This window comes from Silurus aristotelis (assembly GCF_946808225.1).
Source record: "Silurus aristotelis genome assembly, chromosome: 2".
Taxonomy (NCBI): domain Eukaryota; kingdom Metazoa; phylum Chordata; class Actinopteri; order Siluriformes; family Siluridae; genus Silurus; species Silurus aristotelis.
This window is the reverse complement of record NC_139575.1, coordinates 14219242-14238645: the sequence shown is the minus strand read 5'-3', so window position 1 is coordinate 14238645 and position 19404 is coordinate 14219242. Positions and strand designations below refer to the sequence as shown.

The following is a 19404-nucleotide window of genomic DNA, read 5'->3' as shown; positions in this document are numbered from 1 at the left end:
TGTCAGATTTTGGTCAGAAATACTTACGATGTGTCTATCTAAACTCTCCAACTATGGAACTTTCCTTCCTCAAAGTTAAACCATCAATACATCCCATATTTTATTTGTTGTCCATTTTTTATAGTTGGTATTTGTATTTCACAAAGTACCAGAAATATTTAGCCTAGAACCTGATTTTTTTCTGCCAAGAGGTTAAAACACAGCCATAGTTTGGTCACAATCATAACCCCACTGACCCAAATCAACTTAGAAACGATTTATGGACCAAAAAAAATATTTTGCATTAGCTGTCTCAGTCAGTGGGGTTTGAACTTTACTAAGAGAAAAGTAGTCTGAATTATAGTGGACAGGATTTGAATGAACAAAAAACCCTTTATGAGTATCTCCAACCTTGCGAGATGTTACACAAGGCTGGTCTGGTATTGTCTCAATAGATACACTTTATCAAAACTGTAGATACAAATGCTGATTTTCAGAAACTTGTGCTTTTTTTTTTTTTTTTTTAAGTGTTACTCTTTTTTGCTTGTGCCAATTTTTTGGAGATGACTAAGGAAAAAAAACTGGGAGAACGCTACTTGGCAAATTTCCAGAAGAACATGGATTGTAACGGTGACCGTGTTATGACCAGGATCAAACGTGCAAAATACACGGTCAGATTTGGTTCATGTGTTGTTAAGATCCACCTGTCTAATGAGCGAGGCAGAACAGGCCAGGCTTTTCTGGGTATTATGCTAATCAGATCCCCTTCATACCCATTAGGTCGCGCAACAGCTTCAAACGGCGATTTGTTCTGTAAATAGTCCATTCAGGCTGCGCTGAAACACCTTTCTCTCTCCCAGCGGTAATTGAATCTTCAAAGGGGCATTTGGCCCTGCGTCCGCAACACTAAATAGCATGTACGTCTGAAAAGAAGGACCAAGGATACATGTTTATCTGTTTCCAATTAGCCACCCTATCATGTGCATTCATAATTACTGTGGAGAAAAGCTGAGGAGACATAATGGAGGGCTGGATGGATGCTCAGAGATGGCACCGCATTCAGGAAGGTTAATGGAAAAGCATAGTTTTGCTAATGAGCCCTTTTCTCGAGAGAAACTCAGAGATAAATCGCTGTGATAATACAAAGCACTCAGCTCTCCTGATGGGAAAAAAAAATTGAATTTGTAGAGCTAGAGAGCTTGCGATCAGAAAACTGTGAGCTCAAATCCCAGGACTGCTAAAGAAATACTGTTGAACTCCTGAGCAGGACCCTCAAACCTCAATTACTAGCTCCATGCTTATATTGTGTGCTGCCTGGATAAACATGATTGCTATGCAAGTGTATAAAACACATTTACACGCCCCATTAAACATTTCAAAACTGACATGATGCAATTGCCGGCAAGAATTTGTGGGGTGTATCTAGAAAAAAAAAAAAAATAATAATAATAAATAATAATAATAAATAAGATGTGCTTTTAGATCTTAAGTTTTTTATTAATTAAATACACCATACTAGAGCCAATGTCTCTGAAAATATCACAAATAGATTTCTCTCTCATTCAGCATTTACAAGTGGACAGCTATGAGCTTCGTTGCCATGGTTTCAGGTTCCGGAAGAAAGGGGCGGGGTCACGTGGAAGATGTACGGTAGCCACGTTGGGACAAAAACATTTACATGCATACATACTTGAATAGTTTTACAAATACACCAAGAGTGTTCATGATTCAATTTGCACAAAAAAAGCCACAGATACTTCTTGGAACCCAGTCTTTTTGATTCTTGAATCACCCAAAAAAACGAAACACATTCCCTTTACAACATTTAAAATATAGAAAGCGGAGACAGAGCATTGAAGAAAAAGAGAATAGATAAGGAAGTAAGGAGAAAAAAAATAATTAAAAAGGAAAAAAAATACACAGTCTGTTTTGCCCCTGTTATTTATCAAACAAATGTAGGAACTGCGATTGGAAAAGCTGCAGCTGATTAGCTTCATTTGTCTGACGCTCTCCTTTTCTCTTTCTTTCGCTTATGCAAAATGTCCTACTGCTTGGTCTAGTTCTCTTTTCTCTGCATCCCTCTCTCTCTTTTTTCTCTCTCGCTTTCTCTCTTTCACTGTCTTTGAGTCCCACAGGGTCTGATCGGTCTCCTGTAAGTCATGGAGTCCTCAAATTTCCATTGGAAGCGCCGCAACGCTGGGAATCCGCCTATGATCAGAGGTCAGGTAAGGAGGGGGTTTAGAGAGGAATTCTAGGATATCATAAGGGGAAACTGGGGTAGTGCTGCAACTCCGGAAGTGAATAGGAAAGGAGGGTGTGGGCGGCGGTCAGGTCAGGACTGAGAGATCTTCAGTGACAATGAGCGAGGGCTGGAATGAAGGCACACATCCCGCTTTGAGCAACTCCTCCCTCCTAACACACCTGAGAAGACAGAGAGAGAAAGAGATCATAACGTATTAGACTCACTCAGAACAGGGCGACCATTATTCCAAAGTAGGCCAGTGTGCAGCAGATGGGCTAAATTACAACCAGGCAGCCTTATAACTGCTCTAGATTAAACAGCAACCTTTCAGCTTTACAGGTTGGATATTTTATATTTTCAATATTGTTTGGTCTTGTATACTTTTAGAGCTTTATACTCATAATCATAACACACACTTAAATCATATTATGGTGCTGGCATGGATTAAATATTCAGTGTATTTACATAACTTTCACTTAAAGGAATGTGTTCTATATATTCTACATAAGAATGAGTATTCTATATATATTTTGTATTCTGCACCAAAACTTTGGAATTATCAGATAGATCATATCAGTTTAGTTAGGCTAAAACTTTTAGTGTTTTTAAATCTGCTCTTGAAACTGAATTTTTATTTTTATTTTAATTCTCTATTTTTATGCCTGTTAAGTGCTTTGAGATGTAACTTTTAAAGGCAACTTTAAATGCCACCTTTTAGAAAGAAAATTTACTACATGGTTTTTTTGTTGGATGGGCTGTTAGATGAGTTTGCAAAGACTAAAAATATTTTTAGCTTATAATATATATATAATTTTGTTATATAATTAATAATATATACTAAAATAGCTCTGTTGCATGTTTCATTGTCTGGAGGATTTTAATTGAAATGTAAATGTCAGGCATTTAAGTAACACATGAAAACAAAGGGCTAAATTAGTCCCTAATTCTTGCTGTATTTAGGCAATTAGGCTTAATAATAAATGTAATAAATAAATTATAATAAAAATAATGCTTCCAGCAAAAACAAAAAGATATATATATATATATATACTGAATGCAGTACTTTTTACGTGCAGAAGATAAAATCTTCAGGAATGTAAGCGGCGTACCGCAAGTTTGTTTAGTCTCTGCCTCGCACTTTAAATGCATTTATTTTATTTTATTTTATTTTTTTTATACAAATTATTAGTTAAACTATCCCTATTGATCCTTTAGAGTTTCTGTCTAGCTTTTTTTCCCCAAGAAAATCCCGACAATTTCACATATTGAAGTGAATGAATGAAAGATGCAAGGAATGAAGACATTTGTTAAAGTATGCTGAAATAAGTAGGTTAGGTGAATCATATCTTTAGAAAATTGAATATTAAATGTAAAACACACACACACACACACACACACACACACACACATTATGTATTACCCAAATGGAGTCAAACAAATGCAATTTGTTATGTACAAATCTATTTAATTAAATGTTTACACTTATTTAATTGTATTTAATCAATTAAATTTGTGCCAATTTATTTGATTACTCAATTTAATCAATATAATAAAAAGTGTATTGCAATAATTTTTATGTATTCTATTAAATTTCTTATAAAATAATGTAAAAAATATTATTTTATATATTATTTAACCAAACAGGCATTTGACTTAAAATTGTTTTATAAATGTAAACTGTTTAAATGTTAATGATCACAAATGTTAACAATAATAAACTGCGTTAATAAAAAATGACATGCAATTTTATGTTTTGCATTTCTTCCCCCTCACCGTACCAAAATTCAACTAAACCGTGACTTAAAATCTGAGGTACGTACCGAACCGTGAATTTTGTTTACAGTTACACCCCTTATATATATGTATATATTTTGTGTGTACGTAACAAAACTATAAATAAATCAATCAATCAATCAATTAAAGAAAGGAGAAGAAGTAGAAGATGCTTGAAGTCACTTATGCTCCAAAATATCTTTGTAGAAATTTCTGTGTCAAATAAAGGTGGTGTTCTGTACTGGCAGCTCTGCTAAAGCACCCGCTTAATTTATTGATCGGCGCGCCTTTGGAAACCATCTGCTGCCCTATTTCCTCCGCATTAACCCAAAAGAACGTTTTATGAAGTTAGTCTCTTTTTGTCTGGTTTTGAGCAGCGCTTCAGCACAGCCCCCAGGGTGCACGGCTTCTGTGGAGCAGAGCAACAGGGACAATTAGAGGCACGTCTAAGCAACGGCGCTCTGCTTTCACAGACAGTCGAACCCAACTTCGTTCTCTCTTTGCCGATCCTTTTGTTTTAAACATTCTAGGGGCAATTTACTTCTCCCTTTCTTCCTCAAGTTACTAGGAGGGTTTCAGTCTATTAGTAATTGCAAACCCCTCCAACACATATATATATATATATATACACACACACACACAGACTTGAACAGACACACACACACACACACACACACACACACTTTCGGGGGGCTAATTAAGGAGAAGGCAGGGAAGGTTTGGCTCCCTCGGGCTTGGCCTCAGCATGAGAAAGGTAATTTGTCTGTCCTGAACAAAGAGATTAGGGAGAAGCCAGGAAGCCCACTTAATAAATGAGCATCAAATGTCCTGAGCTGCCGACATGCACGACGCCAATTATGTCGCCATGAAATCGCAAATAATAAAAACATTGGAGGCCAGAAGGGACCTCATATCCAGTGAAGTATGGGAGGCTTTCAGCTCCTCTCCGGCTCTTCAGTTAGAGCGCTTTTGCATAGAACATCATGCCATAGTTTGCGCAATTGTTAGGAGCCAAGCTGATCACATTGTGCTCACGATTTTGTTCTTAGTGCACGAGTGTAGTACCGGAGGGCTCAGACTTACACACTTCACTGTATCTCTACTATCAAGAACTGTATTGCCGTGCCAAAGCCTGTAATAACTCAATACTCTACAGCATTATTCATCTCAAGCATCTGCTGAAGACACTTGGACACGACGCACGTCTCTGGTGAGCAGGGAGAGGTGCCCGAGTGTATTTAAGACTTCTCTTCTTGCTATAATTAAAGCAGCACAGCCAATATTCAGATTGCATTTTAGCATTAATAATTCAGCTGTTTTCACTACAATTGATGTTGCGCCATAAATAAACAATGAGGCCTCATATTTATCACCGCAGCCGTCGAGCGAGACGAGTGAGGGAGGGACCAACGGCTTAAGCAGACATTTCAAATTAAGCTAGATAATGCAAAGGCATTCAATTTGAGACACGCCGCCCTCTTAGCACTGATTTGTAAAAGTGATGAGCTCTTAAAAGCCTTCTGACGGAACACCGAGCTTAATGGAGCTCTTTCCTTCGTGCACTCTTCATCTCTTGTCATCTCGCTCTCTTCTTCCTCACTAGTCCAGTTTTTTTCTGGACTCCTTTTTCAAAGCTTTCTGCTCCCTCAGGCTGCCCTTGTTCACAGTCCTCCCTCCTTTTTCTTTCTCTTTCTGGAAGGTGAAATCCACACACAGAAACACACACAGACTCGCACCCACCCACACATCTGCGCCGTCTGCGTATCAATACTCATTATGTGTCACTAAGCTGCTGCTGATACAGTCGGATGGCGATGAACTCTGTGGTTACACACTGTCCCAAAGGCCAGAGCAGGAATTACATAAATAAATCTCTCATTTTATTTATTACTAGCTTAGCATGCTGCCTGGAAGGACCGAAAACCGAGGTCATTACAGTGAGATTACAAATAATACTTCCAATAACAGAAAAAAAAAAAAAACGTTGGAGAAGACACTGGTGTAGAGGCACTGCAGCATCAGCAGTAGGTTGAGAAAAGTTTATATTTAATAAAAAATTATAAATACATTTCATTTAGCTGAAATCATAATTATTCAGTGATGAGTTCATGATTACTGGTTTGTTAAAATTTGGTGAAATTGAATGGAATAAGATTTGACATTTCTCTCGATTTATGGAAGCCTATTGTAAAACTCCTTTTTTTGGGGGGTGGGGGGGGGGTATGTTGAAGTCTAGTGACTGCTGTGTACAATATTCAGAAATTATGTTACAAATTCATACAAAAAGTGCACATATTTTCCCAAATTTCATAGATTTGTGACTTTAACAATAGTTTAATATTAAACAATTCTTGCATCGGAACTTTCCTTATTTTTCTGAATTTAGATATCAAACAGGATTAGGAGAGATATTAAAGGGTTAATTACAAAAATATTTGTTGTTGTTTCCACAACACAAACAACAGTTTCTATGCCAACACTTTTTGTCTTATTTAAGTTCGACAGTAAGAACACCTACAAAATCAACAAAAAAAAAACCTTGTGCTCCTGTTTATAAGATCATTTTGCCTAACATAAAGTAAAGACTTGTTCTTTTGGCCTTTGTTTTAAAAAATGTGATACATATTGAATCAAGGGATGTAAAACAGCAACGCAGCGGAGGCCAGGTATTATTCTGACCACAAGGCAATACGTCCGGATCTACTGTTTGGCATCGGTGAGCTCTAAAAATTCAAACCTGTGTCATCAGAAACGAGGGCCGATCCATCCGCTGTGCAAAATTACAATTTGTCTTCAGTCAATAGGATTTAATATCTATCGCGGCTCTTGAGGCAAAGCGCAAATGAATCAATGTCATCAATACATAATCAGTCTGAAATATGAAGGCAGCAGGATTACGTAGGAAAACTTTTTACATTTCTCTTTCACACACACACACACACACACACACACACACACACACACACACACACACACCCTCCCTCCAATCACCCCTCCTTTCTCTCACTTAACCAGCGCCGAGCTTGCGTTAGCAGTCCTCTCATTTTATGGAGCTGACATTAATTGTGACAAATTAGCTTTCACCGAGACTGAATTGCTCTTGTCTTGCAGGCCTGACCTTGGGCCTGAGGGGCTTTCGGCAAGCGAGTTAAAGTGCTTTTAGATCCGCTGTCATTTTTCCCCCTTTAAAAAGCAATTCTGCTGCTGTCACGCTTCCTGTGTCGTCCTCTCCGGATAACAACCAGACGTTTAGTTACTCACAGTGACTGTAGATAAATATACATGCTAAGCTAAGGGTTTAGTGACAAACAGCAGTCGGGTCCATATGCAGCGAGCGAGCGTATGTTGGGGATGTAAATCGATTACATTCCTATGAACAACACAAGACACAGACAGAGACGGGTGCGGTGAGCAAGTGGACGACAGAAAAGAGCGCATATTCCAGAACGCTCGCACCGGGGAAAACTAATAAGAAATGTGACTGATAAGAAATCTGTTGTGTAAGTTTGCAACCTGCAGTTTCAAATGAAATGATAAATTATAGCTTTTTAATGAGCGCCAGATGTCAGATGTGGGCAGGGTGCCAAGAAATATAACAGTATGATACATGAGGACATTTTTTCAAAATGAAAAATATCTTTAATTTCAACCAAAAAAATAAATCATATTAAATTAAAATGATTTGTTATATCCTTTTTTTTTTTTTTTTAGACATAATCTATTTAATAAACTTGTTTATTACATAAAATTATATCTATTTCAAAAAAATTTATAAATAGCAATTTCCCTCATGGGATCAAGAAAATCTGTCTGTACATCCGGCTGTCTATGTTTGTCTATCTCTCTTTGTGCGTTTTTAAAATAGAATGTTTTAAAAGTAACACTTTCTTCAAAATTGGCATCAAATTTTAACCTAAACGTCAACACACAGCCAAGACATGTTTACTGCCTGAAGTTAATTTTGTTGCTTTTGTTTCATAGTTACATAACTGACGTGGGTAGTAACAATTTTGGAAAAACTTATCGTGACTTAATGATGTTTTACAATATTATTATTACACTTTCACATTGGGTTGCAGTGTAATATTTGTACAAAGTGATCACAAACAGCCTGCTAAGCAATAAAAAGGATTCAAGGACTTCAACTTACATAAACAGTTCTGCATTTAATCACCCATCTGTGAACAGTTCACTGAACGGTACATCTAAAAAATGATATAAAACTATAATGAATGATTATTAGGTGCCACCCAGATGAGTATGAGTTTCCTTCTGAGTCTGGTTTCTCTCAAGGTTTCTAAAAGGATAAACTTTTGGACATTAAACTTATAGGCACTAACATATATTTTACAACCTATTTATCTATTTATTCATTGTTAAAAGCACTACACAATTAAACCTGAAGTAAATTAAATTCAGGCTTCATGACTGCTGAACTGACTGTTGCTTTGGTATACCTTTATGAAGAGGTTTGTTACACAGTGTCAGAAATATCATGGTCCAAGGCAAGTGTGTAATGCTTTACATAAGCAGTGCATGCAAATTAAGTTTTCTTATTAGCAACATTAGCCTCCAGCATCAAAAGCATACTTTTGATAATAAGAAATCAGCACATGCGTTTTAAGATTCATAAGACTTTGGGTACATATTTAGATTTATATATTTAGATTTATATATTTAGATTTCTATCTATCTATCTATCTATCTATCTATCTATCTATCTATCTATCTATCTATCTATCTATCTATCTATCTATCTATCTATCTATATATCTATATATATATATATAGGCAGATTTGCTGCTCTTTTAATGTTAATAATTTTGCAGTAATTAATATTTAATTAAATGCAAAGGTAAAAAGTAATCTATCTTTGTTAATTGTTATTGTATGTTGATTGTCTGGTCGTGTTGGTTAATTGAGGATTAGAGTCATCCAAGCAAGAATTTTACTGTGTACTACAGCTGACAAAGCTTTGAATCCTTAAATATGTCATTTGATCTGCTACATTTCAGAGAAGTAGACTCGTGTAAACGCCATTCCTTGCCTGAGCTATCACATGTCTGGTTACTGTGAGTAAAAACGGTTTGTCAGTGATATGCGAGTGTAATGACCCCAATACTGCAATATCCATATCACATGTTTGATTTTAGTTGTGAGAAAAGTAGTTCCATTCCAACATTCCAACTTTCTGCTTCCTAGACGAATCTAAGAATCTAAATAATATGTTTATGAACATGTAGAGCAGAGCAGCTGATGTTTACCTTCTGATCAGGAAGTAGTGGGTTCGTCTGCAGTGAACTCAAGTGGCCGTTCATGAGCGCTGTGGGTCTATCGTGTTCACAGAACAAGCTGCCGTTGATGTAGTGGAACCGGTCTCCGGGGACCAGCCGGTTCCGGCAGGTAGAACATGTGAAACACTGCCAGAGAGTGTGACAATAGGCTCTCATTACCCACAATGCAAAGGTTTAACTTTCACTCACACTCACACACACACAAACACCACATCTACGTCTGTTTGGGAAAAGTTTCTAAATAGAATAAAATCATTTTTAGTGTAATTTTTAACTGTTAGAACTACACACACACTTTAGGCATCCTCGAAATATAAGAACGAATGTGTCATGTTACTTACTATATTAATTATATTTGTGATGGTATTAACACGGTAGATGATTATAAACCTCAGCAAATAAAAATATTTCACGCTCTGCTGTTCATTCGGATGAATATTAATGTAATAATCGCCATGTAGAGGGTGTAAATTGAGAGATGCATTACCTTGAGGTGGTACACGTTGCCCTGTGCCCTCATGACCAGTTCACTGGCTGGGATGGACTGGCCGCAGGCACTGCATGCCCCACTGTTCCCAAATAACCTTCACACACACACACACACACACACACACACACACACACACAAACAAAACGTTAGAGTGCAGTAAAGACAGAGGCAAATGGCAGGACATTTAACCCAAGAATACACTTATGGCCTGTAGATACTGATATTCAAAACATAAACACACATACAGACTGAGTGAGTGTGTGTGTGTGTGAGAGAGAAAAGAGAGAGAGAGAGAGAGAGAGAGAGAGAGAGAGAGAGAGAGAGAGAGAGAGAGAGAGAATAGTGTGTGTGTGTATATTTGTGTGTGTGAGTGTGTGAGAGAGAGTGTGAGAGAGAGCGAGAGAGAGAGAGAAAGAGAGAGAGAGAGAGAGAGAGAGAGAGAGAGAGAGAGAGAGAGAGAAGAGAGAGTGAGAGAGAAATACTACAAGCAACAAATGAAAGAAAAAGTAGCTACACAGTCCAAAAAACAGTCCTGAAATCTCCAGTCTCCAGTTTGAAATGTAAACCGTTCTTATTGAACTGAACTTTATTACACTATTTAATATAACTTGAGAAGGAATAAAGCAAAATTAATATGTCTGACGTCTGTTTACATTTGACTGTGATAATAAAATCCTGCAGTAAAGCTAAGCTTATATCAGAACAATCCTGTGCCTGCAGCAATGGCAACAAACACACACACACACACACACACACACACACACACACACGGAAACAAATGGCATCTACAATTTTTCTGATATTGGAAAATGTAAAATCGTTGTAATGCCAGGAGTCCAAATGAAAAAATCCTGTCATGTCCTCCAAAAAAAGCTTGTAGCACCACTGCTTGCCTACGTATTACCTTCAGCACTCGTTTTTTCACTACCTATAATAACCTGGAACATAAGCAATCAGGACCTAAGAGCATTTGATTGTACATCTAGGGGGAGACGTAGTGCTTTAGCCATTAGGAGAACTGCGCGTGCTCCGTTTCCATTAGAAACCCTCGGCTAGCCTAGCTTGATATATAATGTGCATGGGTTAACCTTTTCAATCACGGTGTCAACACTTTAGATTTGCTGGCGCTCATCTCTTTCATCCCTAACCCTCTCTCCCTCTCTCTCTCGGCCTCTTGATAATGAAATGCTTGCTCCTGCTTCTCTTCTATCTGCCTTCAGAGTCCACAATTTAGATTACTTCATCTCGCTGAGCAACAAACTGAATGAAATTTCGATTTGAGCCGAAAGTAATTTACTGGGATCTGGACCCATTTGTCATCATATCTCACTGGTGTTTGCTCTATCAGTGCACTTTTCCTATGCAATCAAATAAGACCACAGCATCTGACAAGCTCTGGTGGGAGGGAATGAGGGAGAGGGCGAGATAGAAAATGTGGAAAGGAAGAACGAGCGGAAGTGGGATTTTTCCGTGGAAGAGCGAGAAGGAAGAGGTGCAAAAACAGGATAGCAAAACTTGCTCTCGCAAAACTTGCTCTGAAAAAAATTGTGGAAAATGGTTAAATAAAAAAAACTGCGTTATAAGCGCAGATCCATTTTGCCACCTGACTGTAATTTAATTCCATATAATCTTAGTATGCGCATTCCTAATGTGAGAAAACCAGTGTGATTTCACAACTCTCATGTTTCTGGAAATCTCTCTGCGATTTGCAGCATGTTTTGCAGCTGTGTGTTCAAGTGACACGAAAAAAATAAAAAATAAAGCGGCGTGTCGCTTTAATATTGGCGCTCTGATAGCTGCTCATAGGCAAGCACAGAAACAAATTTTGCTGTGGCATCGATTGGGGAGGCTCAATCAAAACTCAATTTCAAAAGTAATTAGCTCCAGGCCTGTGACAACGGCGCGCCTTTGACGGCGTAAATTGAACGGACGATCCATGGAAAATGTCAGAGGGATATCTTTAAATGATGCCATTCTCCTCAACTGCCAAATGACATCTACCTTAATCTTCCGATAGTGCTTCAGCTCGGAAAAGCTTTTTTCGCACACTCTACCCTTCAGCACTCAAACACACATTCAACTATTTGGGCAGGGTTGTTTTTGTTGTTGTGTTTTTTTTCCCCGTGTGGACATCTTTAGGAAAAACTGAGAAGACATAGGGAAGCAGGATTTTCATTTTATCAGTGTGAGCTATATGTGGTGGGTTAATGATTTGACCAGGGGTTGGCTCCTGATAGTATTTGATTTAAGGGCCTGAAGGCGTAAGGTGCTCAATTAAGTCGCTATCAGTCTGCCCTTGGCCTCTAATGGTCTCTCTCACCATTGAGCTGCAGTGTTAGGCAGAGGAAAGTAGAGCGAGCCTGGGTCAGTATAATTAAAGCCTAGGGACTCTTTAATTGCAGTGACACCGCTGGTTTTCACCTCCTTCTCTCCGAACCGTGCCATTCTCTGCCTTAGTTGTTGTTCTCTTTCTTTTTTTTTCCTCTAGGCTATTCGCCTTGGCGATCAATCACACATAACGAAAAGATGGTCTTGTCAACGAGACATCACGAAATGTTGATTTATTAACGTTTTCCATTGCGGAGCAGAAGGATAAAAACAGACGATCCCAACCACGTCTGTCTTTCATAAGAGAAATATTTGGAGCTGTCTACACTCCATCGAACGATGTCTACTGGATTTAATTTGGACGCTGGCTGTGAGGTGAATTACAACCTAGTGGAGCAATTTAGGGCCATCTGGCAAATGCTGGCCTCTTAGGCAGAACCTTTTTGAGCAGAGTGATGTAAGGTAGTACAACAATGATTTCGGCATCACAGTCCATTATAAAAATGCCTCTCAACATTAGCAGCCAAAGAACCTTAAAAGCACCGGGCTTGATACTTAAGCCTGGCTTTGCATAATGGCAAGCCTACATTAGAGGAAGAGGTGGTGGGGGGGATTGAAAACGGAGAGAGAAAATGAGAGAGACAGGAAAGGAAGGGAAGGAAAGGGATGGGAAAGAAAGGGAAGAGAAGAGAAGGGAGGGGGCAAGGAAAAAAGCGCAGCCAAATTACACTTGGTTAATTCAGAGTAACAGATCTAGTCCCTGGTGGATTGAAGTCCTTGAATTAATTCTGTTATGACAAATCAAGATAAACGTTTCCCCTAAATTGCATGCGATTTAATTAATTTCTGAGATCCTAGGATTTTTTTTCCCCTCACAGCCTAATAGTTCACATGCTCATGTGCTGTCACTGTGCTCGAGTGGGCTAACTTCAAAGTGATATTAAATAACCAACTATTAGATTTACCTAGCACGTTCTATTGGAAAAGTGCCATTTAATTACCTAGGCCTATTCAATTAAAGAGACAGTGCCCCCTCTCCCTTCACCCACCCCTTATGGTCATGTGATTATTCACTAGCAAAATTAATTCTCCCTCTATCACTTTATACTCTGTTGCCTATACAAATAACCCACACCCAAAGCTTAGAGGAACATCCGGGACTGTAAGAACTGCAAACATAAGTAGCGATGTGCAAATGGAAAATATTAACGCTATTTCTTAAATTGCAAATGGATAACATTATTGCTCAAATTGTGAGTGTTATTACTTTGAATTGCTTTCCGCGCCCCACTTTCCATTATTATCCTGTAAGAAGTGAACCGTATTAACGCCGAGCGAAATACTGAACTCATTCGGTTCCAGGTGTTTACATTATGTAAAGTAAAGTCTGACTGGGCTAAATGTGTAGCGAAGACGCCCGTTTGTTTCATCTGCCTGACTGAAATTAGATGGCCATCATCCCAGGCCATCCACCTCATCTCCCATTAGAGGAAATGTGATGCATTTTCACTTGCAGTGTCCCAATCAATTGGTTGAGTGTTCCTGCGTAGGCGGCATTAATATAAGTCAGTCGGGATATATAACTCCATTATTTACACTGCAAGGCCAATTTAATAATCCATTACAAAAATAAGACAGGCCCCTTTAAATCCCCCTCCCTCCCAAAGGGGATTGGCCTTCGTAATAATCCCCCCTTCACTTCTCTCTCTCTCTCTCTCTCTCTCTCTCTCTCTCTCTCTTTCTCTCTCTCTCTCTCTCTGTCTCTCTCAAAAGCCAATTTGGTTAATTAAATGTTTTGTTTGCGATGCGGCTCTCGTTCATTTCGGACACGTCATTGGGAGAGGATCGGAGCCAGGGACTAGATCTCATTAGATAAAACCCATCAGGACTAAAGGAAAATGGAGGGGGACTCTAATTAAAGCTTTTAATTGTGTGCACTCGCTGTCAGATGTTTTTTCTCTCTCTCTCCCACCCTCTCTTGTCCTTTCCTCTTATCTCGCCTCAGATCATCACAGGCCTGTGTGAGCTGCACACTAATTACAAAGAGAAAGGTGCAGGCACTTTTTCCCCTCCCTGTTCTTTTTAATTAGGGCTGGAGGCCGGGGTCGGCTAGCACTCGATCCCTCCAGATCAGGTGCAGTGGAAAGAGTGGAGGCTCTCGCCCATTTGCACTCATCCTCTCACTTTTTTTTTTTTGCCCCTGGCGCACACCTGCTCGTCACGGCCTAGCCTTTCTCAGGAAGCGGCACTTGATCCAGCTCACATCATGAGCCAAGGTAAACTCGCTAATGACTAGATTGCTAAAGACACTCTCTCACTCAACAACAGCCTGGAAGATCAGTGCCCATCAGAGATGATGTGTCAATGTTACTTTTGTGCATTCACGAAATTCTGCACGAAATGTCTAAATCAGAATCTGGGAAAAATAAATGCTCCTAAGCTTAAGTAAGAATTAAAAAAAATATTTGCATTCCGATATGCCGCATTATCAACATAACTTTATAATCAGTTAGATATAAGACCTACTTGTCCTAATCGAAACAATTCTATGAACATTTCCAGAAATCAAAAAGGCTAAACTTTCTGAGTTCAAGCACTTCGCTTGCCCTTGCTGAGGTCAAACTGTTGAATGATTGCCCTGTCAAATCAGGCAACACCAGGTGAGTGAGACTACAGTGACCGAGCCTTCACTCCAAGTGTCAGACAGCCTTATGTAAATATTTAAAAAGGCTCTTTTCACTAATTAAATTGTCTCCTTCTGGTTCGCAAACACGCCGGACAGGACACATAAACCCCTTTAAATTCCTGCATGCGTCAAACTCTGCCTCACACTTGAGTTTTCTAATGTCTTGCAAAGCAAGTGCTGCTGTGGTTTCTTTTATTCTATAATAAAAACCAGCAGCGCAGATGTTCTGCAGAAAGAATCCCTTTCGTCTCAGGCTCAGCCAGCATGTCAATTGCTTGACCTCTTTCAGCGAGAGGACTTTACCCATAACGCTTTAACAAGTGCCGCTGTGGCCGAATCCAAGGCACATGTTCTCAATGGAAACTCCACCGAGCTTGCCCTCCCTGGGACGCCCAACACTTCAAGACTTTTCCCATAATATCCCGCACTCCTTCTCGTCATTACATTCCAAATGTTATTTCACATGGCAATCAAACACCCAGACAGACGTCTTCAGAGATCTAAGACACACTTAGATTAAGAGGCACTCAGTCCATTACGCTGCAATATAATATCTTATATGCTTCCGACATGCAAACATTTGCTACTCTTCATCAGATGAAACGATACACATCCTGTCATGCGTTCTACTCAAACATCTCCATGAGTTCTAGGATCTTATATCTTGAGATCTCAACACAGCCCACACACATGTACACAAACACACATTAATCAAGGTCTGACCTGATGTAGTCATTTCTGCACAGGATCATGCCGCTCTTGGTGTAGCATGAGGTACCGATCTCTCCGAGCTGCGCTTGGCAGCATGAGCATTTAAGGCAGCGGCTGTGCCAGTAGCTGTCCATGGCGTAAAGGAGAAAACGGTCGGCGATCTTCCCTCCACAGCCCGCACAGCGCTTCCACGACATGGTACCAGCTCCAACTGGTGCAGACTGAGCACTGCCTCCTGGGTTCACCATCGTTTCTCTGATAAAACACAAACACACATATGTTAATGCTTATTTTCAGCCCTTTTTAATCTACATTGCAGCTAAAGACATGATCAGTTGTTGATAAGAGGGCAAAACTTTTTTCGGTGACATTGAGGAACTCAATAACTCAACTGTTATTCATAGCAAAACTGTGAAAAATAAGTCACAACAATTAAACCATCCTCAAAAAAAAGTTTTCTTTAAGAGTAATAAAAAAATATTCTTTATTGAGGCTTCATTTTCAGAACTAGTTTACTTTTCACTATAAATTGGATCCAAAATGATGCTTCCTCAAAGATCATTTGGATTATAAGGACCTTTTTTGGAAGTCATAACGCACGTCCGTATTTCAGGCTCGTTTGAAGCACTAATCTGCCCTTGATCCTTATCTAAATGCTGAGGTCGGCTCTTTGGTGATGAATGTCTGCCCGCCTGATAACATTGGGGCTGCTGGAACAATTAAAGAGGCGCTGCATGGCTTTTGTCGAGCTCCTTAAATTGCTTTTAAATAGCACATTACCCTGAGCCCAGCCATTCTTCATGCCGGGTCAATGTTTTCTCTCTGGCTAAGAGTGTTATTGCGAAAGGAGTCAGAGCAGATCATGGCCATTATTAAAGTTGCATGAGCCGTTCACAAGTGCACATATTGGATTGGATGTTTTGATTGTTTAGTAGAGTATGAGAACAAATTTCTGTTGTATCAAAATCTGCAGTGTTCATAAAAGTCCATGTGAACACAGAAAAAAAGCGAAATAAAAACAGTGCAGACACACCGAGAATTAATGCACCACTCTGGGAGTTTAGATTATTTTGTTTTTTGTTTTTTTTAACTGATGGTGTGTAATCAATAAACTAATTATGTGCCTGTACATCACGCAAAGTTTTTTTTTTTTTAAGTGCATGAATACCCTATCGGAGGCGATCGCGCTCGCGCCAGCGATCCTCCGCGCGTGCGCGCTGTGCTCGCACCCGACGCGCGCGCTTTCTTTTGCCTTCACCTCGGTCCCAACTAATCGGCGCAATTTTCATTCACTTTAATCTTCTCCGATTTCATTCTCCAGTCTGAGAGCAACTATGCACTGAAAGGTAATGAGAGAGAGAGAGAGAGAGAGAGAGAGAGAGAGAGAGAGAGAGAGAGAGAGAGAGAGAGAGAGAGACAGAGAGAGAGAGAGGTGCATTCAGTCTAAAGCCCATTAGTGGAGGCTCTTTTAGCAATACCTCAGTGCTGATCACATCTAAGAGCAGATGAATGGGAAGGAGGGGAGGAAGATAAAACAGATCAGACCACAGTCAACTTTCATTTCGCCTTGGAGGAAGAGGGAGGAGGGAATTTTAATCCAAAATAAAGGACACTCAGATCCTGCTATTGGTTCAAACCCAAAGTTGCATACAGCACTTCCGCACATGGGAATGATACAGTAAGAAGCAGCACGCGTGTATAAGAAAATAAATAAAGATGGAAATCACACAACCGAATCAACGCATTGAATGTGCATTGTTTTATGTCATTGCAGAGGAAAGACAAGTTAAGTGTGTCTTACTGGAACTCTAATCAGTGGACATGAAGCAGCCATCTGCGACCTGAATCTTATTCTGCTTTAATCCTAACTAATGTATCCAGTTACAGTTTCTCTGCCTCGGGACAAGTGCTGTATGAGTTACCAACGAGGAAAAAAAGCCAAACTCACCTCTTTTTTTAATCTCTTTCAGATGCAAAAGGCTGATCTTTCCCTCCGGGGATATTAAAATGTGTTTCAAAATAATAATAATAATAATAATAATAATAATAATAATAATAATAATAATAATAATAATAATACAATCTCAGACAGCACTGGAGGAGAGAAAAGTCCGAGATCAGCGCGGTTTTAAAGTCCAATGCAGTGCAATCAGCTTTTCTGTGCAAGCACACGCTCACACACACTCACACTCATTCAGGCGCGCGCCAACGCGCGCACAAAAAAAAACTCGCACGCAGGCACGCACGCTCGCGCAGAGGACCAAATGGAGTTTTCAGATTGTATTTCCACTGGTGCCGTCACGTTTTATTCGTGGATTCTTTCCTCTCGATGTGTTAAAAAATGTCCTTGGTGTCGTTAAACACGATCCAGGAAAGACGAGATCATTCCGCGCGACGCTGCGTGTCTGTGTGTGTGTCTGTGTGTGTATATGCCTGCGTCTCGCACTGCTCTGTCTTCTCCACCTCTCTGTCCTGCTCAGCGATCCGGCTGCGCTTTTGCTCTACATGTGTCACTGACAGGAGGGGGAAAAAAAGAACTCAAATCTAAACCTTGGTTGCCAGATTGTGGAAGAACCATCCTTCCTTCAAATGTCGTTGATTCAATCGAAGACATCAATAAATTGCTGATGATGTATTATGTAATATTCTATACTTCACATTGAATAGAATAAAATTATAAAACAAAAACTTGTTAATTTTATTGACGCGAATTGTATTTATTTATAAATCGTTCAAAATAAACAATCTGGCAACATAAAACCAAAGCGGCCCACCTCTCATTATGACGCCAATCCGCGTCAGCCAATCACAGCGCGAGTTTGTCTTCGAGTGCAATAACAAATCAGAGTGCAGTGAAGTTGACTCTCCAGGAGCACCGAGTAAACGATGTAAAAAAAAAAAAAAAAAAAAATATTTAAAGAAAAAGAAACCTGGCAGTTGAGAAAATGTTTACTTTGGAGTGTTGATTTTATTATACTTTGTATTTTTTCCCATGATTTATACTTTTTTTTATTGCATACTATAATTATGAACAGTTCTTTGTTTTAGAACCAAAACTCAAAAGATGCCCAGTGTGTGAACACGTTTCTGTCAGCACTCTGCCAAACTGCAATGACCATTTTAAATGAATTGCTACGCACGACTGCCAATTTTCCAACCAAAATACGAGTTATAGTCGTCCAAATGCAACCTAAAACAAGGCCAAACTTTATATTATAGCCAAACAAAATTATCCAGAAGAATATGATTAAAAATACCCCCGACAACCCCTTTAATCATGCAGCCATGCTGTTATTTTTTTAAATGTAATGCATATAACATTAGCACTGCTGACATCTTGACTGTGTGAGATAAAAAGTATATCTTTAAAGTGTTTTTCATGGGGTTATTTTTACAGTTAATCCGAGTAAATAAGTGAAGGACTAACGCTGATGCTGATACACACAAACCATCTTTATCAGACCTAAACACTGACATGACTACACCCGCTTAAAGTCCAATTCCAATTGTAATTTGATTGATTAATTCATTCATTTGCCCTGATCAGAGTTGTAATTATTCCACTGCATGAACCCAGGATGCATTGTCAGGACACATCCTAGATGAGACACCAGGGGATTGCAACACATTCCATAAGGTCATGAAAACCTGCACACTTATCTGTCTAAAGAGCTGAGTCACCGAGTATCGTCAAACAAAACCCAAAGTCCTGCCTCTTCTCTAAACACTTAAACAAGCACTAACTCTTCCCTGCTTGTTTAAATAAAAAACACTTTCCCTGTTTTCTCCGCAGCTACGTAACAGTGTTTTCGTCTTATAATATTCCTGAACACTGATCTTTTTGTGCTAGTGTGAGGATATGGTTTCCAAAACAGACTACCAAACACTTCTGGAGGTCTCT

At 39.3% G+C, this 19404-nt stretch overlaps 1 protein-coding gene across 1 annotated transcript; it reads right to left on the bottom strand.

Annotated features, from left to right (window-relative positions):
• Positions 1–1455: 1455 nt before the first annotated feature.
• On the bottom strand, positions 1456–17976 carry lmo4b (LIM domain only 4b). Its single transcript, XM_083560532.1, has 5 exons — positions 17452–17976; positions 15516–15758; positions 9776–9872; positions 9259–9414; positions 1456–2400 (listed from the first exon to the last, which is right to left on the bottom strand). Exons 2-5 carry the CDS (start codon positions 15749–15751, stop codon positions 2392–2394), a joined length of 498 nt encoding a protein of 165 aa, XP_083416658.1. The 5' UTR covers positions 15752–15758; positions 17452–17976; the 3' UTR covers positions 1456–2391.
• Between the last annotated feature and the right edge of the window lie 1428 nt (positions 17977–19404).

Excerpts from the sequence above, each read along its gene's own strand:
- lmo4b (XM_083560532.1), bottom strand. The coding sequence starts at position 15,751 with ATGGTGAACCCAGGAGGCAGTGCTCAGTCTGCACCAGTTGGAGCTGGT. Across the intron at positions 9,873-15,515 it reads TGCAGAAATGACTACATCAG|GTTATTTGGGAACAGTGGGG; the intron begins GTCAGACCTTGA and ends GTGTGTGTGAAG. Across the intron at positions 9,415-9,775 it reads GCAACGTGTACCACCTCAAG|TGTTTCACATGTTCTACCTG; the intron begins GTAATGCATCTC and ends ACTCTCTGGCAG.